The 27510-nt window shown below is 33.6% G+C and overlaps 1 protein-coding gene across 1 annotated transcript; it reads left to right on the top strand.

Moving 5' to 3' along the window:
- Positions 1–20911: 20911 nt before the first annotated feature.
- On the top strand, positions 20912–23566 carry LOTGIDRAFT_175258 (hypothetical protein; the record flags this gene model as incomplete). Its single annotated transcript, XM_009056116.1, has 3 exons — positions 20912–21038; positions 22904–23011; positions 23490–23566. 3 exons carry the CDS (start codon positions 20912–20914, stop codon positions 23564–23566), a joined length of 312 nt encoding a protein of 103 aa, XP_009054364.1.
- Positions 23567–27510: the final 3944 nt, after the last annotated feature.

Raw genomic sequence — 27510 nt, 5'->3', positions numbered from 1 at the left:
ATGTAATATCATTCGGGAGAAGCAGTCCAATATTTCCAAAAATGAGTAAAAATACGCAATTATCCATGTCAGTGTGCATTGTAAATAACATTAAAAATGCTATATGACAACTAAGACTAGTAAAATAAGTTATGTTTGTCCAAACTATGGGGAGGAAAGTATGTTGGCAATGTATGCTTCCAGACAGACGGATTCGACAAACTTGACAAACATTGTATATAAATCTTCCTGAAATGGACAATGAAGACGATATTATTCTTCTTCATAAGGTCTATACGTCACAAGTTTTGTATGACCTAAAACACTGGTAAATGTTATAAGAGAAGAATAATTATTTAATTTTTTGACGTATTTCTCGAAAAAGTTTTTTTTGGAATTACTGACATTAGGGTTGATAAGTGTTCCCAATACAAACTTAAGCTCTTTCAGTCCCGTTTACTGTCCGGTTTGGTTTTTAATGCGTGTTCCGTATGTAAGCAATTTAAATCTCTTTCATGTAGGTCTAGAAATGCAATTTTTAATGTTATCTCTAAATACATTAAATATATGAAAATAAATTATTTTATCTCGAGGGAAATTCTTTGGCTTGTAGACTTGGTTTTGAATTACTTGTAACTTTCATAAGTCGGGTTTTTTTGGTATTATCCACCTACTACACCTTAATTTCTGTTAAATTTTCTCCTTTTTAGAAAGACAATACACTGTTTAAATTGCCTTGCAAATCCAATTTTGCCTTCGCCGCAAGCTTTTAATAATGGGGAATTTTTGGAAGGCTGAATCTTAGAAGCCGACTGTTTTCTCAGCGATTTTAGTCAAATAATGTCGAACTCCCATCGTGACTTAGATTGTTAAGCGGAAATGTAAAACGTGGATATTTTTAATAATAGTTGTGATTTATTCCGGTAAAATAAATAGATCTACTTTCAGTATCAACTTTAACGATTTCAATTCTCACTTTTATATATCCCGTTGACATTTATCAAATTGAAGTAAATGGTACAAAAACATTCACTATTAAGTAAAGCTTAAGTAAGTTTGTGGATTAATGGGATCGTATAAAAAGTCACATGAGATTCAAATACTGTTCAATTCGTCCTGCAACACGGCTTTATATCATTATAACCAAATAATACAACACCACCGAGGAGGGAACAATTTAATTGCCGACCACCTTATTGAAACCGCATCTCAGAATGAGAGGTAATTACTTCTGGTCAGTTTATATCATGCGAACCAACTTTCCAAGGTTCCCGGTCTATGGACTCTTTGAGCCCTTTCCCACTTTTAGGTGTCCTTGCAAAGCCCAACGGTATCAAACTGTAGCAAATTGTCCAATAGGCCTCTTACTTACTATTGTGTCAATGCACTATCACAGGTGTTATATGTGGATACCGACTGAAGCACGACTTTCGAAGGATCTACTACTAAGATTGCTCTAGTTTATTGCTCCCTTTGGAATACGTTACTGCACAACCACAGACGCTTGCATCCAGAGGTCAAAGGTTTGATCCTGACCTAGATAGGAAGTAAAGACGTAAAACTTCCATTACAGTGTCTACCTCACGAGGGTATCGATATGCTCACTTAAGATTTAATAGCCCAGAGGTGCATAAACAAGATTAAAAATTCCTCAAATACAACCTTCCCATGGAATGTGTTCAACGTATATCCAAAATAGTTTTATATCTTCTTGATAATCTAAATAGGAAGCAACTACTTCAATAGCAAGATCTAGTGTCATTACACAATTATTATCTTTCCATTACAAGAAGTCAATTAATTTTGTAGGAATGAAAATATACGAATCGTGGGAGAGTTAACGTTGATATTAAATGGTGTCTATATATTCCTCCAGCAAAGTCATTAGTAACTATTCTTCTTAACGAGACAAACTTAACCCTTTATCACACAAAAAATATTGATTCAGCTAAATTACTCAAATAGAGAAAAGGCAAAAAGCAGAATTACCATCTCTCGTGAGTATAAAGAGTGGAATTTGTGCTGCCTTTTCTTAATAATGATCACAAGAAGTTTTGGAGAGAAGAAAGTGACCAACATCAAAGAAGTGTGTGTTTAATTTCTGAGGCTATAGATGAATGAAGAAAATCAATGAAGAATTTTCTAGGGCTATTGACTGCAGTAAGAGAAAAGATTAAAGGTTCGTTACATCGCTTTAATGAAAAGTAACCCAATTTGAAAGAAGCAGTTCAAGTTTATTGAGTCAGTGAAGAAGATTAAGTATACATTGAAATCGGGGGCGATCTGCTGACTGGATTTTAACCAACTTGCATAAGTCGTTTGAGTGCACCAATGACTTACAAACCAACTACTAACTACCACCATTGTGAAATAAAAGAAGATAAATGCATAGATCATCACAGATATAAAACATGGGGTAATGCATCCAACTAAGTCTAATTAGTCTACTACCGCCCTTGACATTTCCTACATGTCGTATACATACAATGTCTGCTAATAGCAAAATTCTTGATTGGATCGAAAGATACCAATTTCAGTTGATTCCTGATGGTGTTATAAAATGTTCACTTTTGGCCGATATTTTACTCACGGGAATAGAAGTCTGAAGCCAGACAAAATCGCCACATTTGATCTGTTTTTAATCATAAAATAGCAAAATATAGATCCTATGTTTTGATGTTAGAAGCGTCACTGCAGAAATTTCCCTCTCATCACATTTTACTAAATTATATTATAAAATATAGTCATAAAAACGTCTGATGCACGTTTGAAAATCAAACGGCGAAATTACTGCCATAATATTCTATGCAATGAAAAGCATATTTCGGCTTAATGACTTATTCCCCATGGAATTTCAATAGATGCTAAGTCGTCTAAAAACAACTTTATGCCACCCTGCGACTTGTTTTGACAACTTTTCGTCTTTGTAACCTTTTCTGAGCGTACAAAGAGGAAATAATGTGTTCAGTATACATATTAAGTTATATTTAAAAATTGTTAAACTTGACGAATTTCTTGCGGATATTGATATACTTGACCTTACATTTGTCATGGTTGCAACTTTTTCTGTTCAATTATTGATTCTTTCGAAGACTTTATCCTCGACTCATATTGCATATGAAAGCTCAACTGACTGGCAAGTTTTAGTCGGTCATCACAAAACACACACAAAAATGTTTTTGAATAAAACAAAAAAAACTCATTTGGTTCAATGTAGGAAGCTACATAATTAAGGGAAAAATTAATATCGATTTCCATGAAAGATTTGACGCGACCTTTGCCTCTTGTTTTTATTCCACTCAGGAATTTGTGAACGAATTCAATATAATTTTCAAATGCATTCAATCATATTAAATTTACCATAAATCAGACATAAATCAAATTACACACAGGATAGATTTATTTTTTTTATATTTATCTTGAAGTTCCAGAGAGTAGTCAACTGTATACATGATTTGATTTTATAATGTTGGATATTCATGTGTCTGCAGGTCCATTACTCATATCTGTTTCATCACATGCCTATAAATTTTGGAGATGTCAAACCACCCCTCCCCCAATATCTCAGACGTCAACAACAGGATATAATTAACGCAGCTTTCCAGGAGAAACAAGGGGGTTCTCCAGGAAAAACGAACGTGTGGGAATATTTTCAAATTTATACAAGACGTCATAGACTAAATGTGATCAGAGGAACAAAGACGCCCATGTTAACGTTGGTATAAAAGGGACCATTTTGCTTCACAAGAATCCTTGGGAATTGAAATTATTAGATATTTTAGTCGTTTTAGTTTTCCAAAATATTTTACCAATAACGCTCATCCGATATTGTGATAATTTTATGCTAAAATACATGTACATTCAGAAGATTCCCTTACGAACTAAGTAACAAACTTTGAGTTGTTCCTTGTACTGTTAATGGTTTCGAAAGATAATGATAATGATGTACGTTTTCTTCTAGTGATCAATGTAAGCTACTGCTACTCCATTGAATAAAATAATTTCAACATACAGCGATGAGTAACACTAACTATCCTTTTATATATACAGTCTATTGGCGACTGCTGGAATATCTTATTGAATATATACCCTCTTGGAAATTACCAACTCAATGGCGCTAGTTGACCGTTCAAACAAGACTTGGTCGAAATAAATGTAAATTTTGGAAGGCTCGTGAAGATTTCGACGCCATTATTTGAAACTATTATGTCTTCTTTTATTGGAAGTTAAGTCTATCATCGACAAGTAACTAATTTAGATTGCAGGTCTTCTTCGGTCTACATTCAAGGTGAAATTTCGCGTAATTGTGCAATTGTTGGAAATAAAGGATCGTCGCCTCTGAAGTTACGGCTCACAGTAAAATTCTGTAGTCATTATGATTGCTTCATTGGCAATGACTGTTCCTTATTAGAGGACCATTCTAAATGTGTTCAATGAGAATTTGCACATGGTTTATTATCATGAGCAAAAGCGTGTACACAGGTGTTCTCATTTCAAATCAATAGGGAGCCGCGTTGGCTCGATGAGCTAGACGCTTGTTCACTAACCCGACAGCCCAGGAATTAGTCCCTGCAGAGTTTGGGATAAACTTTTCAGTGAGGCAAGTAGGAGGGACCCGCATGGAACAACGTCAAGGCGTTCAAACGGACAAGAGACCGAAGACCTGTGTGCTATACACGCAAATAAAAGAGTAGGCTAATGCTGCCTTCCTGGTATAGTGCACACTACTAGGCATGGTCCAGCTTCATCAGCCAATTTGAGTGCTGAAAAGAAGAACGTAAAACTCGTTCTCATACATTCCAGTTCACAAACCTCTTCTTGATAGTACTGAACTGATATAAATTTAGGAAAGAATTCCTTAAATGGTAATAATAGTTTCCTAATTGAATCTAGACTTGAAGTGCGAGAGAGACTATTTGTTATACAAACTGTCCAACTTAAGTTAACCTTATTGAGATAAATAGATTTAAATTATCAGTATGTATGTTACTCTGACAATTTGACCCTCTTTCAAACAGCCCCAAGAATCAAGTCTAGTTGTGGGCGATAATCGAATGATGAAGAACTAACTATATTATAGGGCTACGGATTGTTGTATAATAGATCAAGATCGACAATTTCCAACAAGAATAGTTTAAAAAAATATGAGCTGTGTAAAGAAATATGTACTTTGGTGGCCATCAAATTCATGATAAGGTATCTGAAGATGTTTTCTTGTCACTTGTTGGAGGGATGCAGAAAATATAACATATGGCGGACAGGTGAAATACTCTTTTAGATCCTATGTAAAGATCAAAGGCAGATGATGCCAAGAATATGCAGAAGTACTCTCGTATACAACGTAGTCTACATGAGCAAAACCAGTATATGAAGTAGTAGGATAACTAACAACTGTGATCGAAAGGTTGGTCGCAGATTTCGTCCGCTAAAAATGAAGGCAACTGCAAGTTGTTGGTTTGTTCAGGTCAAATCCAAGGAGTCGCGGTGACTAAGTGAGTAAGACGCCTGCACAATCCCGGCATGGGTCTAGATGATGATACCTTCGGATTTTGCGCCCCCCCCCCCCCCTGTCAGTGATGTATCCAGTCGTTTGGATTGGACCCCTTGTGCTACAGTCTGTACGGGTTGGTAAGATTGTCTCAGATGCTACCAGTTTCTACCAGTCGTTGCTAGTTGCTCTTAAGATTCCCGTGATTCTGCAGGCGATAGATCGATCCGATTAACCGAATCATCACAAAATAAGCCTGACAATTCCGCAAAATGCCCTAAACGACAAATGTATTAATATCATGATTTTCTTCATTTGCTTCTCCGGTCATCAGAAGTCATCTAATTTCACAGTTTGATTTCCTACTAATAGTTCATGGACAATTGAGTCAGTAAATGACAATAAATTGACCACTTTCTAGTTGATTAATGTTGACCTTGTGTTCTAATGATATTTGACCAATGTTTGCGTTTTATCCTTCATCTTGCAATTTTCGTTTGTAAATGAACAAATTACCTTTTGAATCCGAGTAAGATTATTGATTCGATCTGATGTTAATGGCGTATTTGTAAATCTAGAGTGATCAGAATATGAGATTGCGGGCCAATAATTTGATTGAGACGCAGTATTTTATTAGACAGATATGTTCTTGTATTGCTTTGAATCTTGTGTCGCTCAAGATCTGTTTGTGCACGTCAAGATAATGACACAGCCTTTTACTTAATACATCTCTTATTCAAACTTCAACCAAGTCTTTTTGATCTCTAACTTTGAAGAAAGTTGGCAAAAATGTCTAATTAATTTTCTTTTCTGTTGTAATACATTTGTGAAAAAAAATATTAAGCTTGAAAAATATTTGAAGCCATAGAAATATCTAACAATTCGTCTAAGTAGTTATTTTTCACAGTCGGCTCAAAACGAAAACGTATTACAAGAACATGTAGTCATAATTAGATGATCGCATGTGCTTGAAAGGATTCAAAATGAAGACAAACATGATCATGCATTCAGATTGCAGACAAGGCCTTCCGATACGGGTTCCGAATTGGATTTCCATTCTGAAAAGTATTAAGCTTTGCTAATAGGAAAGTGTATCTTTAATCTCGCGCTCAGCGATTATAAGAATAGGATATTGACCTTATATTAAAAGGGAAATATCCATTTATATTGGATTAATGCAAAATTAATGGTCATTATTTAAAGATGGATTTTTTTTTATATCTGGAGATGTTAAGAGAGAAAATAATATGTTTTCAGAGGGACATAAATGAATCTAAAAGCATCAATAATTGATACATTACAAGTAGCCTACTTAAACATGAATCGGTAAATTTACAATTATCGACATGTAGAAAATGGAACATTAAAGAGATAATGTGCTCGTTTCTTGTCATGAATTTTTTTTTACTCTATGCACTTTTTTGCTGGTTGAAAGTGGTTTATAGACAAGCGAATGTCTTGTTTGATTTGAATCAGTTGAACTATATATTTTGGGGGACATTTTAGCGATAATATATTCGTCTAACTAACGGCTTTATCATCTGATAGAAATTAATTCGGAAATGTATGTTGGAGTCCGAAGTTTAATAACACTTATTCCTGCTGTTGACATATCGTGCTGACTTTCTCAATCCTTTTGGATTTTTTTTTTCAAGAAATCTGTCATAGTCCATTCTTTACTATTACTATTTTTCAAAACGACTCTCCCATCGTGGTCATCATTTCAATAGCACATTTCCTTCGTTTGTTTTTCAGCACGTCATATGTGCCATTATAATTCGTGATACAGTTTTCTAGTTTTCTAGTAAGAATTCTTTGTCTGTATCTTTCAGTAGGTGAGTCCCAATATTTCCAGTAGTGGTCATCCAGTTACCTTTACATTATTAGAATTAATCGATTTAGGAGTATAAGTATTTTGGTTTATATTTCACTAGGTCAGCAAAGATTATAAAGGATCATGGCATCGTATCGAACACCAAAATGTAATTTGCCTATCATAGTCTAATGGAACTATGTCATTAATTAACCACACTCCAGACAGACGCCTAGTTTCAATAAAATAATGAGAAATTGATAAGAAAAAGAGGATTATAATTTAATCAAGTCAAAATCGAATGACGGTGCTGGAGGAAAACAATTTAAATGCTGTCATGGTCGCTTAACAAATCTTTGACTAACCAGCCAAGAATATGTCAATATTTTCTAAAACATCACTAACTCGAATTCCAGACACGCTTTTCTTAATTCCTTAGATTTGATTATTGAATTAGTGAGTTAACTTTGTGAGATTTACTGTCTTTAATAACATTAGTTTGTTTATACATTATTTAAACCTATCATCTTTCATCTGTACTCGTTTAACTTCCCTCGGTGTCTACTCTGACTGGAGTGAAAGGTTCAGGTTGATTAAAAATATGAATAAAACCATGTTTTCATATTTCTAAGTGGATTATTGTAACAGGGCCTGTGTTATATCATATTTACTCTTCAGGCATTGCTCTGACAAACCGCTGAAAAACCACATTTCCTTTGGGAATGTGGTAAATGCTTCAGTTTGATTTAATGTGTATCTTTAAGAGCGGCTTCTGGCCATAAACTGTCATAAACTGTGAAGGAATTTGTAATATTCGTTCATTTCGTATATTTATAATTCATCTTCTCGGGAAATTTGAAAGGGTTGAACGTATGTTTAGATGTAAGAACAAGCAATGGAAGGATCATACAATTGAAAAAGAAAATTAATCTGATTGGATGATGAAGCAATGCCCGCAGACGAAAAAACAAACGGTGACAAATATCAAACTGGTTTGATATTATAAATTCTGTCGGCAACGCGATAATCATGACTTCGAAGCGCTGGTGAGCGTGAGATTTTACTAAAGATGCGAGTCGGCGACAAAAATCGGCGACCAAAACTGCACTTTAAGAGGTTACAATGTCTGTGGTAAGCTATAAGAACATTCAGTCTTCAGCTATAAACATTTATCAACCATTCTAGACAACAGTTATTGTCTGTAAAATACTAAAGTAGCGTTTTTGTAATCTAATGGAAAATGAAGCTGTTATAAAAATCGTGTTAAAATTGGTAGTTATCAAGCATCCTTTTGTTTTATCGCTGTACTTTCTGTCTTTATGCCAGTAAAACAGGTCAACTACTTTTTCTTGTAAATTGACCTAATCCCGACGTGAAAAATGAAGAAAAAAAATTGATCAACAACTGGCAGGCTCATAGAGCACAGTTATCGAATTCAATATCTGTCAGATTTTTCAATTACATTTAGAGCTCAGATCTGCTTTGTAACTTTACAATTCAGATGCATAGGCTTACATTCAGAGTTCATAAGTATGTTCGAAAAAGTGGCAAGTACTCATCAGGACAACTCCCGATTATTAGGTCTAGCACTTGTTGTCAGATGAATAAGCTTGCACTCAGAGCCCAGATGAATATCTGAAAAGAATATGGCTAATTCTCATCAGGACAACTGCTTTAAAACTTTCCAATATTCGGAATTGATGCGTAAGTTACCGAACTCCATAAACATAAGCGAGGGTTGGTCTAGTTCTACTACCCTGAAGTTATTCGTTGAAGATTAAGTTTGGTCTCTCCAAAGGTGAATCTGGCTGGTCTAAATTATTCAAAAGCTTTAAGTTTCATTAAATACAGAAGCTCGTTCCGATATTATCTTGAATTTAAGCTCGATTGAAAAATTGATGTAAATTCATGTACGTAACCTAACTCCCTCAAGGACCACGGCCATTAAAAGTAAACATTTTCTTTCTAGATGTTCAATAAATACATTAAAAATGTGAATTCATCAGAGATAAATTCATCATAATCAGTGGAAGAAAAAAATGAACTCCTTCAATTCATCTTCATGCATTTAACAAAACCATAAAACGATACCCAAGGGTGCTTTCTCCATCAGTTTTATTTGAGTTTCTACGGTTGCTAATCTCAGTTGATATTATTACAGTCTGACAATGACAACATTGAACAGTTGGTTAAACGAAAACGCATCGATCCCATGATGACAAATGAGAATGTTATTAACAATATATATTGAAATGCGCTGAAATGTGAAGCAATATTTGGTTGCTTCACAAAAAATGAATAGATAAGTGAATTTGCATTAGAATTGGACAGATCCAATTCTGTTGCTGTATTCTTACATTACAACAAGTGCACAAATCTAACTTTGATGAAATATAAATTGAAAATGATCCTTTGTAATGAGATATTCCTCCTGATGTAAATTTTGAATTCTTAAATCTCAGAAGAATCGCTTCTTAATTTATTGCATATGTACTCTGGAATGAGAAACCCGAAAGTGCAGAGCAATTTTCGGTGTTCGTAAAATTTCAATTTTTGCAGCTAAATACTACAACCATACAAAATATTTTTTATGGTCGTAGTATTTCTACATTTTCCCTCGGCAAATAAATCACAATCTTACAGACTCATATTTCTTTAGCAACAGTATGATATTCACATGTAATGTAGAATATTGATAATATACTACCGGTGCCAAAGCAAAATGATAGAGACTATGATGTTGACTGATGTCAAGCTCACAGTTTTTTAACAGAACTGTGATTAGTTAGGAAGGAAGATAGATTGGTGACATCAGTTTCTAGACATTGCTTTATTTTCTTGGGAATATTATCTTTTCTTACATGATAGTTTTCACTAGAGCTGAAATATAACTTTTCAAGGTTATTTCTCACGTTCTTTGATAGAAGAAACATTCATGTAAACATTATGATGTTGTTTTGGGTGGTGTTCTTTCGTGCGATGGCTCAGTGAGCCAGACACTTGTTCCTTAGCCTGAGGGTTGAAGGTTCCATCCTGTCCAAAGTTTGGATATGTCAACCTGATTGTCAGTGACTGACAGGGAGGGACATGGACAAAATGTTCAGTCGTTCGGATGAAAAAATAAATCGGAGCTCTTGAGCTGGACTCCATTCACGTCAATGGATATATTGTCCTTTCACCTCATGCTGCCAATTCCCCTCACTGAACAATAAATGACATGTATAATATTATTGAGAGAAAATGTCGTTTACACACAAACGTGAGCTAGGTCAGTTAATAAGGCTTAACAGGGCCATGCTTTAAGGCAGGATAAAGTTCCACGGTAAGGTAGCCAGCATAGATTAACCGGAATATGCTTTAGGGTAAGATAAAGGAGCACGAGAAGTAATATTTTGTTGAATGGTTTCGACAGGAATCCCCTTGGTGGTATTTTGGAGGGCTCTAGAGTACAGCCTTTCTATTATTAGGTACCTGCATATGACACACGACTAAGCCCCTACTCTTAGAGACACATACCTCGAGGCAAAGTATATTAGTACTACCCGTAGACGGAGATTTTAATGAAACCACAGACCAACACGAATCACCTTCGCGAATTTTCTATATTTGCCACAGAGAATCAGGATTGTAGCTTAATCATGTGGGTCAGGAAATTTCTTGCCGTAAGAGTTTATGTCTTAGTGGGCGAACGATCGTCCATTATCGGTATGATTAACTGGTTTTCATCACGCCTCGAATGATCCTAAGTCTGATTTTATCCAGCACTTTCTGTTATTGATAAATGATACGTTATCAGAACATATCAGAAAGAATTACAAGCGGAATATATTGAGGCACTGAAGCATTCAGACCAGATTCCATAGACAAGAAATGGAAACGAAGATGGACGCTTCATTCACAATTTAGCTGTTGTAAATATCTTTGTTGACGAGCAGTGTCTTTCTGGCATGTATAGCAACCCAGACTCTCAGAATAAAAAAAAAACATAGTTATGGAATAGATATTGGCTATGAGTTGAGATGAACATGATATAATATGACATAATACTGGAGACACTTTTATCAGAGAAAACAATGAAATACCTAAACCAACATAGAACTATGGAAACAAAACATAACAGACGTAGAGTTCTAAACACAAAATTGACCAAAGGACCAAATTATTTTCTCTTCATGTCAGCCCTAACACAAGTTGCCATCAGTTCATCATGATCTACTTTCCAGCAAAAAAATCGATCTGTGTGTACGATGCCTTAAATCGTCCTTACCCTTTTGCTTTAAATGTAGACGTAGTTACAAAAAATAAAGCATTTTCCGCTGAAAGCTGTAATACCCCAATCCTGTTCTGAACTAGATATTAGCCAGGTGCTTCAATAATTTCATCTTTATAGAAACTACTCATATGTTTTGTTGATATCGAGCCTTATCGGAATTTGAAAACCAATTAGGACTTGAGATATATTTTCTTTTCAAAAAAATAACTGATTCAGACGACTTGATCTATAAGGTGATTTTTCAAAGCTCATCATTGTGGATTTTCATCTCTAGGGCCTTCCTTCCAGATCAGTAATCGCTTCTTTAAGTGCATTCATAATTGAATGCAGCTGCCTTCTTACAGACTACTATGATGTTTTCAATTACATTTTCCAAAAAAAAAAATATTGCTTATTTTAGCAATATTAAGGAAACGGCAATTGCATCACATAGACAATAGTAAAAAGTGAATTTGATGGAAACATTTAATTTTTAGATCTATGAGTCGATTTCGTTCTTACATTATCAAATGCAATTTTTCGTTATGAACAAATAAAAACGTTCAGTCAATATGTTGCAAATATATTGAAACTTACAGTTTCTGATTTGATTAAATATTGAATATCAAATAACGTATGTCTTATATAATATCAACGTCGTTTCATTAATTTAAGGATAAAGTGAACGTCTTTGAAGCATCAAGATGGCTTGAATTCTTATGGCCTTCCATAATTTCCTAATACCATTCTTACCACAGAGAAACTCTTGATCTTAATGAATGTTATGAACGGAATTTGCTTCTTTTGTTGGTTAATGTTTAGAAAAGATTCAATCACTCTTATCTCTGCTTCAATATTGAAGTGGGAATAATAAAGAACTATTTAATCTTAAGACCATTAAAAGTTTTTCCTAAGGAAAATAATTCCTGGGAGCTGAAAAGGTTTAATGAAATGCACGAGACGAAAAAGATTGTATATTCTCCTAAGACTGGGGATGATGTATTTTAGTTCCAAGCGAAGATCTGGCAATAAGGTCAGACTGCATAACAAATCATAGTTTCTGAGTCAGAATAACAAAAGTAGTTCAGGTGGGATTGTAAATGAACGTAGATGTAACTTGATGTTGAAAAATGAAAAAAGTAAGACATAGGCATTTAGGAACTTCTTATCAAGAATCTTTTGGTATGGACGATTTGTTTTAGAATCGTGCATAGCTCTTAACACATATTCACCATAGTATAGATATTACGAACTATAATATATTACGGATTATACAGATTTTTGTCGGGACCACTGATTAGTGTCGTTATTCGGAATACACAGGTTTTTTTTTTAAACTAGTCTAAGAAGGAAATCAATCGGGACCAGTAAATGATGTCGGATTACGCAGATGTCGGAGTACACTAGTTCACAATTGTCAAGGTATTACGACCTAGTTAACAATGGTCAAGGTATTACAAACTAGTCCACAATGGTCAAGGTATTACGAACTCGTCCACAATGGTCAAGGTATCACGGACTGGTTTACAATGGTCAAGGTATAACGAACTAGTTCACACATGTCAAGGTATTACGAACTAGTCCACACTGGTCAAGGTATAACGACCTAGTTCACAAATGTCAAGGTATTACGAACTAGTCCACAATGGTCAAGGTATTACGAACTAGTTAACACTGGTCAAGGAATTACGAACTAGTTCAGACATAATATATATTTTATCTTTTTTGATGGCTAAAGAGGTTGCAAGAAAAGTCATGAATTTTTAAATAATGTTCAAAACTGGAGAACATCTTCTCATAATGCGAATTATGAGTTTGTAAGGTGCCCTTAGCTTATTGGATAGAAAACGATCACCTCACTCAACAAAAAGAACCTTGTCAAAGGTTTGAAAGACAATACCCCTTTAATGAAAACAAATTATGTTGTTTAATGTTTGTTGTACTTTTGTCTTTTATATAGTTTTATCGGGGATATTCGTGTTATTTGTCAATATACCATAACAAATTACCCTTTGATGTTTTAATATTATCCAATATCAATACTATTATTCATCAGAGCGGATGCTTAATTATAAATAATTGGTAATGCTAAACTCTGATATTTTGCATGCATTCTTTGATATCTATAAGAAATTCAAAAAAAAATTATAGACATTCCTGTTTGCTGACATATTTAGAATGACTATAGATATTAATGGTATATTTGGGCAAAGGAAAGGGATTGTTTTCTCCGATGTAAAGGTCTGCGATGGACGGGGAACAAGATGTCTGGACATCGGACTTCTCCAAGTCAAGGTATTTGATATGTTTGACAGTAAGAAACCGGCTTACATGTATTGTTTATACATACTTGCCTGTTTGTAATTCTATAATTCTCAGAAAACATTTCCCTAATTTTATAATTTATGTATGATATTATTGTGCAATCGAATTGAAATACCGATTGAAATAGGCTTTTAAATATCTCCAACTGTTACCACAATGGTTCCAAATTACATCTCAGGAAGAATTTTAATCCGATCGAAATTTGTGGTGCGTGGTTGGATGGCTCGGATATATCATGTTTCCAAATTATTATTATTTTTTGAACCGATATCCAAGATGGCTATTGGAATCCTTTTGAGTACTTTGACACAAGGATTGACACAAGGATTGATTGGATTATTATGATATACATTCCGCTCTCTTTTTCTTGGATTCGTGGTATACTGTCTGCTACATTTATGGATTTTCGCAATGGTCTTCATAATATGACATGCAGTATCGAAGAATCTGTTTTGGATTTTAAGTTTTAGAAATTCTCCCGAGATACGTGTCGTATCTGGTTAATTTGAAATCTTGTTAAGCAAGGAAGTTTAATGCTATCTTGTCGACTGTCTAAGACCAAGATGTAACGTCATGATCTTTGCATACACTTTTCCACGCAATAGATGGTCCCACATTAGACATTTTTGCTGTTGCTGTAAACTTCCCCTTTCAGCTATTGAGTAATTCCGTTCTACATTTCTCTCAAATCAAATCAATATATTAGAATCAGTAAGGACTTAAACTAGTTTATATTTGAAAAGGATGCGTCTAATTTTGAATCGGTCTTACGGTTTTAGAAAAACAAGATAATGAGCCACTTAGAGCTTTTAAAATTGGTTCAGCCGGAAACTTGTTTTACCAAGTCACCACTAACTTTCCAAATATAATTGGAAACGTCTATTCTAAGCAAGATTTACACAATCATTAAGATAGCCAAACTAACAAGCCATGAATCTGGTGGTTCGGTTCAGTTGAACTAGAACTGTCAGCCGCCATGTCATAAGACTGCATCAATTTCGTCGCATTATTCGCTTAATCCTGTACAAATGTGTTCAGCAATTCAAATGATAATATGCATGAGACATCAGCAGACAATTTTTGCGCTAATTACAGAGTCTTGTGGATTGTTCCTATGAATGTACATGCAAAGGTGATAAGCATAGTCTTGGCGTGTTTTTTCAAAGCGTTGCAGGTCATTTTGAAGATTACTCGTTTAAAAATGTGGCAGTTTTTAGCATTCGTATAAAGTAGAAAAAGTATGATAGAAAAAGTTTTAAAAAAATTTATGTATTGAAATTTTTTTTAGCAGTATTTAAAAAAAAAAGAACAGAAATCAGAATCTTCAATCATTTCAACATTTTATGATACTAATTGACTGAATTGATTCAAACGTTTACTTCCTTCTTTTTAGCAAATCATTAGTTTTGATTGATGTTCATATTGAACACGCTTCGTAAAACTTGGTTTTGAAGTAATTCCCGATGTTTTTAAGTTTTTATTTACGGTGGGTTTGCTTCCATACTTAAGCTGGATTCAATAAAAACAATTTTGACGAGAAGAGGCCAATAAGCAACCTGTCAGATTGACAGAAAAACACTTAACGTTTTAATATTTTCCACATTGACTGCTCAATTGCCGTGAAGTGGTGAAGTAAAGATCACGAACTGTTAACTTCTTAAGAATTTTATGTAGCAAGTTTATGCCGAACGATTGAAATTAACAAATGAGTCTGTACAGAACCGGTGGAGCAGTTGACCACTTCTACATTCATTTCAATAGAGGTACATATTTTGCTACAGCTATGATCAAATTTCTCATGCGACATTCATGCAAACGGTTTGTAACAATTCACCATTAGCTGATATATCATAGGATCGTGGTGATTATGGGGCACTTCTAGTTTCGCCAAATAACTCTTACACAAATATGGAAAGGCTATTCTTCCCCTGAGTGGTACAATGAAGACGAGTAACACCAGTGAGGGCAATGGTGCCCAGACAGGGTTCTCTTTTTTTTTATTTCGAGGGATCTTAATCATGCACTTAGTACAAAGGGCGTTTATGGTCCCTTCACATAGATTAGAAGAAGCTATTGGCATCCATGCAGAATATTACCCGTTTCCATTAAAACCACTTGCATTTGAATCGATTAAAAAGTATCTTCTGTTTGAAAAGATGTTTTCCAGGCGTTATTTGTCTGATTATATTTCATTTATTGCCAAAAAAGGAAGCTGCTAAGAAAATCTTCTTGGAATTTTGTGATTAATGCCTAACGTTGCGAGATGACGGCATGAAGAATTTTAGTACATTCAATGTAAAGTTTTATGATAGGAGATGATTGTCCATTGAAGATCTTGAAGAATACAGTATAGTATAGCGACATAAAAGAACAGTATAGTTAATCGATCTATTAAATGGTTTCGTTTATCTCCTCAATTGACTCGGGTTAAAAGTAGTACGTCCATCTATAATTAGAGCTTCTTTCATTCATCACTCATATTACAGCCTTATTATCATCACGTGATACACATACTCGCTACATCGATTTTTTAAACATGTAGATACTGAAGCGAGTACTGTGTGGTATAAGCAGCGAGAAGTCTGATACCTCTCTTTCTTGAAGTGTGTGCGGTATACTTTTTTGATCTGTGAGAAAAGTTTTCTTGTTTACACTGGAATAATAAATGGGACTCCTGAGAAACAGGTAACTAAATGAGTTATTTATTTTTAAATATGTCAGCTGTTTTTTTACCTGTAATATATATCTAACAATTTATTAACAAATTTTTCATCGAAATTTCAAACTTCCAACTTCAAAGATAAAAACAATTTATTTAGTTTTAATTTAAGAAATTTTAAAAAAAATTGATGTCTAATCTCAAGAAAACCCACGCAATAGAAAAAGTTCTTTTGAGATGTTCAAAGTAAAATAAATTTTGTGGTGTCAAAGTTTTTTCTCACTTCAACTAGATTACATGTACTTAATTATGTACCTCCTATTATGAGAAGAAGAAAACAGCCGTAGTTAAATTTTTCATGAATATTCCAAAAAACAACCAGGGAACCTTTCCTGCTTTGACTTTGAGATGTCTTATTACGTTAAAAATAATATAAGTCTTATTTCATCTGCGAACTTTTTTTTTCACAAAACAAAAGGGAACTAATGCTTACCAAGTTCCTAAATACAAGTGATAATCAAAAATATTTAAAATTTATATAATGGTATATTTCGTTCCTGATAAAATAAGACGCTATCTATTATTCAATAATCAACTTTTAAGAACAATTACAGAGTGCTGTTTCGAAATTTATATCTTTTTTGTGTTCCATTACTTAATATGATCTGTACACCATCGAAATGTTTTAGTATTTTCTTTTTCGAAACTTTTCGATTTCGCTTTCAATCGATATTAAAAAAAGCCTTTTTACCAATCCAATCACAATTTTATTTCAGTCTTATTTTTTTAACATTGCATATTAAATTTTTTTCTGTCAATCACTTTTTTTTTCTATGTTTAGTCACATTCACATGCCTAGAAGAAATCGCTACAAAATGCAAAAAAAATCCTTTAATAAATTTCACTTTTTGTATGATCCAGTTTTAATATTCATATTGCTTGTTTTGTTTTGGTCTGCTTATTTATTTCTTCTTAATTCCAATCGTGATATCAAATTTCTAAATAAAATATTTGCATGATATTGAGTCGATATCCCTTTTTCGAAATAGCAATGGCCAGTGCGCTTGTAATTTTGTTTTCCATGAAAAATCGAATGATAAATGATTTAGAGGGGTATAGATTTTCAAAGATTTGCTAATATGCGCCAAAAGAGGTCAATTTTTCGTATCCGTATCACTCCTCAATGTAAAAATAAGTGTTCGAATGCAATGACATTAACTTGGATATTTCAATAGTTGCGAAAGTTGAAATGATTAACCCTCGAAGCTCAGTTCGGAATAAAAACGTTCTTTATCTCTTGGCATGAAGATATTGTATTGAATAATTTAAATTGCATAATAATAATGGTCTAATTTTTAAAACTGGTCTGTGATAAACACATTAAATCCCACATTCGCTAATTTCAAGGTCTCGTGCAAGACTTCTTCTGGAATAGAGCTTTACATAATTTTAAGTTTTATGTGATTATAATATCAACCGGTACAATTTAACGATTTGAGAAAACAATAATTGCAAAATAACATCAAAAGTATCTTTATATTCATATGGTTTCTAGTTTTAAATCCCATAGCGTAAAAACACATTTCTTGTGTAATAACATATTGGAATGTAATTGTAATATGATGCATCAAGTAATATTATGTGTTTTCTATGTACACTACTTCTTATTTTACGACCTACCAGAATTATGATATGCTATTTGGGATTTTAACTTCGTATTCGAAAGAAAATCAAAGTTTAGAAACTCGATGAAAAACAAAATCTGACAGTTTTCATCGTTATTTTCAACAATCGATAAAAGTTCTCATCATAATATCTTTCTGTCATATCAAATTTATAAAACTAATAAACCACACTGTGGGAATTGAAATTTTACAACTCACCAAGTCTCGACATGCTTGTCATACATATAATTTTTTTTATAATGGTGCTTCTTTGTAATGTTTTTAATAATCTAGACATTCAATTAAGTTCACGAGTCCTTGAAATTTCCTTGAATTTATGCGATAAAAGTGCACCCAAACTGAAATTGGACTCAAGTTCACTGGCGATTCAAAGCATCTCATCGAACCTGTCGCTCGTGGCATGGATCTCAAATCTGGCTACCAGCTGTGATCAACTGGATGGTGGAAGATTAGGTTTAGTTGTCAGATCCCAATTTCGTTAGATAAGTAGAACATATTGTGCAAGTGATGGCAACTGTGGTTTTTCAGTCATTAGTGCTCTCAGGTCGACAAAGGTGATTTATCAGATACCAAATTGCCGTTCATTTCTAGCAGGCGTTTAAAACACAGTGCTCTGAGATTTTGTGTTTCACAGTGGCGATCATTCATTCGTAGAGCTTCTGTTAGTATTGGATCTTTCGATCCGGGCCTCGGTTATAGAAATTTCACCTCTATGCACCGTTAAAACGAATCCCAAATGAGCCTTCTTTTAGTGAAATGATTAGAAGATGTTCTGTTGGTTTTGGAACATGCAGAGAAAAGACAATTTTGGGAATTGGAACAAACTTTGGCTCGGTTGATTTTAAAGATTTCGATTGACGTCATTAACGAACAATTTCAAAAAGAAATCTCTAAAAGTACTCATTTAAGCAAATTTGTGTCTTCTTTTTTATATCATTAATCGTGTTACTTTGGTTTAACTCATAATAATGATATAAAAAAGAAGACACAAAGTACCACGATTAATATGTGAAAATAATTGAATTAAGCTAAATAAATCAGGTTATTATTAATAATAGAAAATAACCAGGTTCTAATGAAAGCAAGTTTTCATAATGAATGGTGTTTGATAAAATACAGGTTACTAAAATGTAATGAACATCTTAGTTTAATTTGATATAATCAAACAGTGTCTCTCATGTCATAAACGCCTTATTACAGACCACAAACCGATGTTTTCTTCAACTGTTATCTCCTTCAGCTCAGTGCACAAGAGAAAAAACGCTTACTATTAGCGTACCAATTTCGGGTCAATTTCATTGGTTTTGTCAGCTTATGGACTCTGACGTATGGATTTCGGTTTGGATACAGATGTTTTTTTCGTCCATGAAATCTGGCACATTGAATTTCAAGATGAAATGACATCTACAGATATAATAATACCAGATTGGATTTTATTCTCGTTTTCTAAGAGAGCACAAACGTAAAGGTACATTGTGCACAATATTATCATATAAAACTAGTTTTACTTTACACAACGTTTCAACAATTCACAAAGTCAACATCGAGTGATATCAAATTTTGTACAAATTGGAGTGGTATGCTACCATAAAATAACGTATCGTTATATTTTCTCCACAAATATCACTTATTAAGTATATCAACATATCATTAACGGAAGGCAGTTTTTATAAACCACTCATAATTAAGAATAAAATCTTTTCAAAATCTGTAACAAGGGCATTGCTACAGGTTCATATGAACACGATCACAGAAAAGAACGAGACATAACGCAATTGTTACTTAATACACATTAATAGGTTTATTATATAAGCATAAGATGATGACCTCGTAAAAAAACGTAACATGAACTATATAAAGGAATGTAATGAGACACAACGGGTATCTTGGAAGTAGAAATATCATAAATGCCATGTAATTATCAATGAGATAAATTATACCGTCTTAGAAATCGCGACAAAAGTCTTAAAGGCAATGGAAAGAGGCAAGACGAAATTTTTGGATATAGGTTGTCATCAATTATCAGCCAGTTAAAACTTGGTCCCAACAGCTTTTGTTGATCGACAAACAAATACGTTTCTATTTTCCTGTTACTTTTATAACACCTTATCATTATCAGCTGTAAATGGTCAGTATTTACTGGATGAATTTAGACGAGATAAACGTTGAGAGAAGTTCTCAAAATATTGTATATTGTAGCAACAGGTATATCGTTAACAATGGAAACATTCTTGAAAGTTCTGTTAACCGATAACTTTCCTTTGATGTTACTTCGAACTTGTAACCTGCTGAAGGAAGACTGATAGGACGTTTTTGAACGTTAATGAACAATCATTCAAAGTCCAAATAAACCCAAAATTAAATAAGCACATTCCAGAAATCTTAATTTTTAAAACATTTTGGAAATACATTATAATTGCAAAGAAATTGTGGACTTAGCTCAGCTAAAGAAAGCGGACGAACTTCTTTCCAATCACATATAGGTATTGAAATGTGTCACAAGGGATAAATAAAAATCCCATGTCGGCCTTGTGAATGACAAAATAGTCGATTTTCCCATTCAAGTTAACAATTGCAGGCAACTTGCTAGTATCTCAGAATCGAAAATTGTTGTTCATGGGCGCTCAACCAAGACTAGTCAAATGTTATTTCATTATTTTATTTTCTTTCTTGCAACAAAATTGATCTAGATTCGTCGATATTCACAAGGATGGCGACAATAATTCTGGATAATATAAAAGTACATTATCCATATTCTAGTCAATTGTTATGGTCAATTGTCGTTCACAAAAGTTCACATAAACCCAATTTGTGCGGACACAGCGAAAGATCAAACCGTAAGTCGTAAAACGTGTTCCTTACTTCATCAGGAATTATGCTACCGACTACTGTTATGTGGTATATGTCAATATCGTGCACATTAAAAATTTACAGACAAAATGCCTCGAGTGATGATAGTGAAAAAAATGTTGCTTTAGTCGATTACAGAAGGATAATAAGAATTCTTAGATCAAGATCTTATTAATTCATACAATATTGGTTCCAAGGTATATTGTTATAAAGATGGTATCTAGACATAGAGTCATAATATCAACTTTGATATATAGTATAGTACTTAAGGCAGTACTTGACTTGGTATTGTGCATATTTACTAACAGCTTCAACTCAAGTGCTATCTCGGTAATTATAGTTACTTAGAAATTAAAGCAACTGTATGCAATAGGAAATCGCTTCGCATCGATGTTTTGTGGCATTCCTTTCTATTCGAATCAATGAAAATGCTATTGCAGTCTGCAATATGAATTATTTTGCCTTGACGTAGATTTTTACATGACTTTGTGTAAATTTCATGTCACAGCATGGGTTTTCGTTCCACTCCGACGTGCACGGTGGAGTTTTGGAAATAAAAGTTAGTGTGACATCGATTCTGGTAAGCTATGCTACATCAACTCCCATCCATCATTTTACTAAAGCTTAAACAGAAATAACGTTCGCGTGTAACAGTACGTCTTATCTGTACCAGCTTCGAAAAAATAAAATTTGCGAAAAAAAAATCGTGTGCTCTTGTAAACAGAATTATATCTTTATTGCTACAATCAATGAGAGAAGTTATCCTAATCGTATATCTTTCTAAAATACATTTAATTCTATTTTCAAATTTTTGTCACTGCAGCATTCAGTTATAACTTTAGCTTTTAGACATCTCAAATAATTGTCAAATAATGTAAACTAATTCCATATTTTTCCAATGGAACATGATCATGTGAAGAAGTGTTATATTTCTAATTGTGCACTGTGAGGTTGCTCAAAGTGATTAGCCCAATCAAGGTTGAACTCGTATTGTTTTGAAATAGAACATAATGTCGTGTGAAGAAGTGTCAAAAGGACATCGCAGTTGGACTTTTAATCCTACCAACAAATGTCATTTAATGCTTCAACAGATAACCATCATTTATGGTACTATTACTAAGTGTGAACTGGACTAGACGGACGGTAAATGACATTTATATAGGCTCTATAATAGGGTTCTATTGATTCAGTAATTGGCGGGAAATTACCAAGGATTTTTTTCTCGATTTCAAGGAAATCTGTCATTTATTTTGATTAATGTAGTGTTAAAATGACAGGCTAATAAAACAACAACTTCTGGGACATTTTAACTTAGCAAGACATCCAAATATAGATGTTTGGAGGACAAACAGTAAATGCAAAATGCTCCCGTTAGTTAAAACTTTTAGAAACATATCAAGCAGGTCGATTTTGCAATGCATGCATAATGTCAAAAGTACATCTATAATGCCTCACATATTGTATTCCAAGGTAATGGAAGACAAATGCCATCGAATCCTGGAGACACAAATTACTCCTCTGTTATGCATGACAAACAAGTAAGGGAGCCAGTCAATGCTTGATGTAATATCCTTGCCAGCTGACCAACATTTCAGATCTGAATTTCATTTTTTTTTCATAAGAGTAACTTCCGTCCGTTGAAGCATGTTGAAGCATTTGGCCAAAGATGTTCTGATGTACTGTTAGTGGTAACATACGAGTCATTGCCAGGTTTTAACACTTTTTCATAAGGTTTCTGATGATAACTAACACAGTAACAGTTGTAGTTGACATAAATATGAAATAATATCATACCTATGTTCTAACAATGTTAGGTAAAGCTAATTGAAGTCCTTGCATGGTACTATTACAGTCAAACATAGGTGGATTTTGGAAGAAAAGTTTTCTCAAATCAATGTGCCATGTACTAAAATTGCCTTCTTGGAAATGAATGAACTTGGTCGTCAAATCCACAATAAAGGTAAAGCTATCAGAAAACCTCTGAAGAATTATCAAAAGGAATTTGAATTTTTAGTTTACGTTACATCTGTATTTATTATGAAAAATAAAGTTATAATTCAGTGAGAGTAATTTTGGGAGCAAGAACTTATTTAAGGATTTTATTCTGGATTTGCGAGGGAACAATGTCATTTGTATTTCCATCTACTGATTAAATGAATGCTTCAGCTTTGGTCTTTAGTTTTTGGACATCATTTAACAGACCGGATTGCATTCAAGAGGTATTTAGAACATCTCATCATGGAATTTTCATCTATCGATTTTCCCACTGAATAGAGTTGCATTAATGATCTTGTGGTATTGTAAATGGAAGTTTATTTACATGTAGTCTGTGTTTGTTTTTGGTCCGTGGGTTTTCGATTATCGATTAAGATTAGTGAAGAGGTTTACATTTCACGTCATTATTTACAATTATTATAAATTCTGTATTTATCTTTCAGAGAAATTCCACGAAACTCGCAGGAATAAATCATTAGTTGATGCTACACGTGTGACGGGCTGTGACACTGAGAATTAGACTATGGCAACAGAAATTGGATTTATGTCACACAAAACAATGTGAAGAATCCTTGTGATTTTTTCCAAGTGGATTACTTAAGATTTTGAATTCTGGCTAAGAATCTGTCAATTGTGAAATACCATACAAAAAACCTCAAATCTGTACAACGTATTTTTGTAAAGCTCTTGTTTCAAGAAAATCAAATTAAGAAACGTGTTTAAGTCGAGAAAAGAATGGTGCGGTAGTATTTTTTATCCAGTCTTGTAACAGATGTGTAAATGGACTACTGTATTCATACTGCACAACAAAACATCTTAAATTACTGGAAAAACAAACTCGACTTCAATCGAAACAGGATGGAATAAAATATAAAAATGATGTAAATGTTATAACACTTCAGGGTATTTCCTATGCTACAGGCCTAATAGTTACTTAGGTTACCTTTGTGTTACATAAGGTGAGACATTTTCTTATATATTGTCATTTTATTTTAATAACTATATGCTCAATGCTTAGAAATAGAAATCTAGGAGTGTATGGCATCGCATTGGCCATACTAGTTACTTCTAATTATTCTTGGGGCTTGTGATGTTTTAAAAATAAATGATCATAATAGTTCAAATTCGTAGCAAACCCTGAATTGATTCACTCTTACGAAAGCCTTATGAATTCATTTATTTTCTACAAAGATACTTCTCCACGATTCTATGCGCAGAACTTCTCACGAGGTTCAGAAAATGCGTCCGCTATGGGGAAATGCTGAAGCCACACGGTGCAACATGTATTCATGAAACTATTCTATAGTGGCAACCAGCATTACCTGTCTTTTAGTAGCTCAACTAGGGCAGAAAAGTAGGGCATAAAACACAATTAGATTTCATTTATTTTAATACTTTCACCTATCTGAATTTACGTGATCGCTTTATAATGATCAAGCCAGTCCTAAAAGAATAATCTACACCAAAAGGTAGACAGAAATGCCTCTTTTGTTGGAACGGTTTCCAATGTTGTTGTTCTAAATCTACTAAGATTAAATGAGATGTGTCAGATTACTGAAAAAGATGTGCAGTTACTTAACATACTTATTTTTTCAGCTTTCATTTTTCTGTTGTAATTGGCTTATCGTTAACCTTATCTAAATATTTGGCATAACCAGATAGTTATCATTTCAGTTTGACTGCAGGCAATATCTCTAGTTGTTATATCTCGGAATGCTTGTATATTCTCATCTGTGAGAGTGCAATCTGTTTGCCACATACTATTAAATAGATAAATCAAATAAATTTCATGTTTAGTGCATCGTTGTTTAAGTGAAACAGAAAACAAGTGTCGGTATATGAAATGACTATAGTTTCAATCCCTGATGACGACAGGCAAAGCCTACCGCAATGAACAAAAGGGACACAAATTGGCCCATTTTACTGTCGATGTGTTTTATCACCTTTATCTCTCAGTCTTATCATGTCATCTATACGACTAGATACTCAGACAAAGTATTTACTTCACAAATATCAACTTTGTCAATGAAACTAATTAACCCGGAATCTCCGGATTGCTGAACCAACCCACTCCCAATAAGTCATTAGCTTATAAGTTATGTACCTTCAGCAAAAAATAACAACAGCGTCAGTTCAGACAGTTTCAAAAGGTGGTAAAACTACAATTGCTTTAATAGATATTGCCGAACATTGTTTCTGATTCTTGACAATAATAACTATTGCGTACGATACTTCGCTTCCTTTGAACATGCCATAGGTATACCTTCTAGCAAGATCATATCTCTGAGCAGAAGAGACACACTTCCGCAATATAGGTGAAAGAATTACCTACATACTTGTGTCTGGAAATATTTCGCTGCGGGGATCTATACACATATACTGTGTAATGTTATAGTACATTCTAATTATTAGATTCTATTATTCCATCAGTAATTTCTATATTATCCTAGACATTAAATTAAAAGCATCAAATAGCCCCGAGGTACACGACTGGTCAGGCGTGTAACGTCCCTTTACGTCTATTTTGTAACATACGTTACTCTACTTTTCCAACAATTACGGAAAATCTTCAGAAATATATTATCGCGGATATTTTGAATATAGGTAAACCTCTGGTAATTTTACACATAATACACTCTTGCAAAAGAGGTGATAACATTACATAAACTACTCTTACAGAAGACGTGGTAATTTTACATAATATACACCCTTAAAGAAGACGTGATAACTTTTCTTTCAGTGAATCACTTTTAGAACAAAAAGTAATAAACTTAAAAGGAAAGAACAATAATCCGATCTGAAGATTTTAAAAAGTACACGAAGCCTGGGTCATTGTTTTTTAATGAATGAGGCCACTCACGCCAGTAATTTATTTATCTTCTCATGGGGATCTTCTTTGCAATGTTCTATACATATTATGGGGACACGCTATTTTGACATTTGTTACGGTATTAGCGTAGGTGGGTACAAATGATATAATTAACACAGTTTGAAGCCTCTGTGAGTTTAACAATCGAGAAATAATATCGAATCCGCTCTTTTGGGAAGTATAGACCCAACTTACGTTCATGGGTCATAATGGGGGATTGACTAATCAGTACATATTGATGGTGTAAAGGCAAGAAAACTGCTTCTGCCAAAAAGGTCGAACGGTCTACGCAGACACCATTAGCCTCCTACTTCACCATCCAATATATCGAAAAAAAGAAGAAAATTACGATTGTGACAAGAGATAACACAAATGCACGTTCTAGAGATTTTTTAAAACCAACTTCTATGAGATTACCAATAAGATTAAAATAAGACCAAAAGCAATAAGACAAAATAAGAGTACCACTACATTACTATAATATCATTCACCATCATGTTGTGCTTAAATTTAAAACCAATAAGACAAGATAAGAGTGCAAATGCATTACTAAAATAGCATTACCATAGCAAAACCAATTGGACGACATAAGAGTACCACTACATTACTATAATATCATCATTAGTTTGTTCTTAAATCCAAAAACAATAGGACGAGATAAGATACNATCACATTACTATCCAAAACAGTATTACAATTACATAACGCAATATCATCATGTTCTGCTTAAATTTCTGAACCATGCTGTACTTCAATCCAAAACCAGTAGGACGAGATAAGAGTATAACTGTATTATTACAATATCATAAACGCTACGTCGTGCTGAAATCCGAGTAAAACGCATTACTACCAATATCATTAACGTTACATTGTGCTCTAAGCCACAACATATCGGATTATCAGATAAAACTATAAACTGAAGCATTTTTTTTGTTAAGCTCTTTTGTCAAGGATAAATCTTAATAACAGCTGCCAGGATTATTTGTAGCTTCAGATGTAAGCGAAAACAAACTTTTGCTACTTCCTTTAATCTTGGAATTTTCATTGACCTACTAATGTTCTGAATGGAACAAAGCCACATTATGTGGGTTGATGCATTCTCGGAATGTAAATGTAAAAACAAAACTTTTATGTTTTACAAAATTGTTGGTCTTTTAGTGGCCTTACTGAACACAAACTCAATATTGGAGTAGCAAAATGTTCCAAACAATTTGGAGGTTTGCTATTGCATATCATTTCTGTCAGTAGGCAACTTCAAAATTGTCTGAGACAAATCATTAAGCTAAAAGTTAACTTAATAGTAAAAAATTCAATTTCATATTATGTTATTGACAAAACCTTCCTAATAATAAATTTTCAACAATTACTCTTCTTATCAAAAAAACTTATTTTACGACGAGATCTCTTAATTTCCCAAGTGTATAAAATTTGCCCAAGTCAAATTTATTAAAACTAATATGTTGTAACTAATATTACGGAAGACATAAGTCAATAAATCAGTTAAAGGAAGAAGAATGCACCAACTTTCACCATTAGCTTTTATCTTATTTCATCAGTATGACAATGATAGAAATATTTCAAGATATACTCTGAAC

This window comes from Lottia gigantea, assembly GCF_000327385.1.
Source record: "Lottia gigantea unplaced genomic scaffold LOTGIsca_260, whole genome shotgun sequence".
Lineage (NCBI taxonomy): Eukaryota > Metazoa > Mollusca > Gastropoda > Lottiidae > Lottia > Lottia gigantea.
The sequence above is the reverse complement of the archived record's forward strand: the minus strand, read 5'-3'. Positions and strand labels throughout refer to the sequence as shown.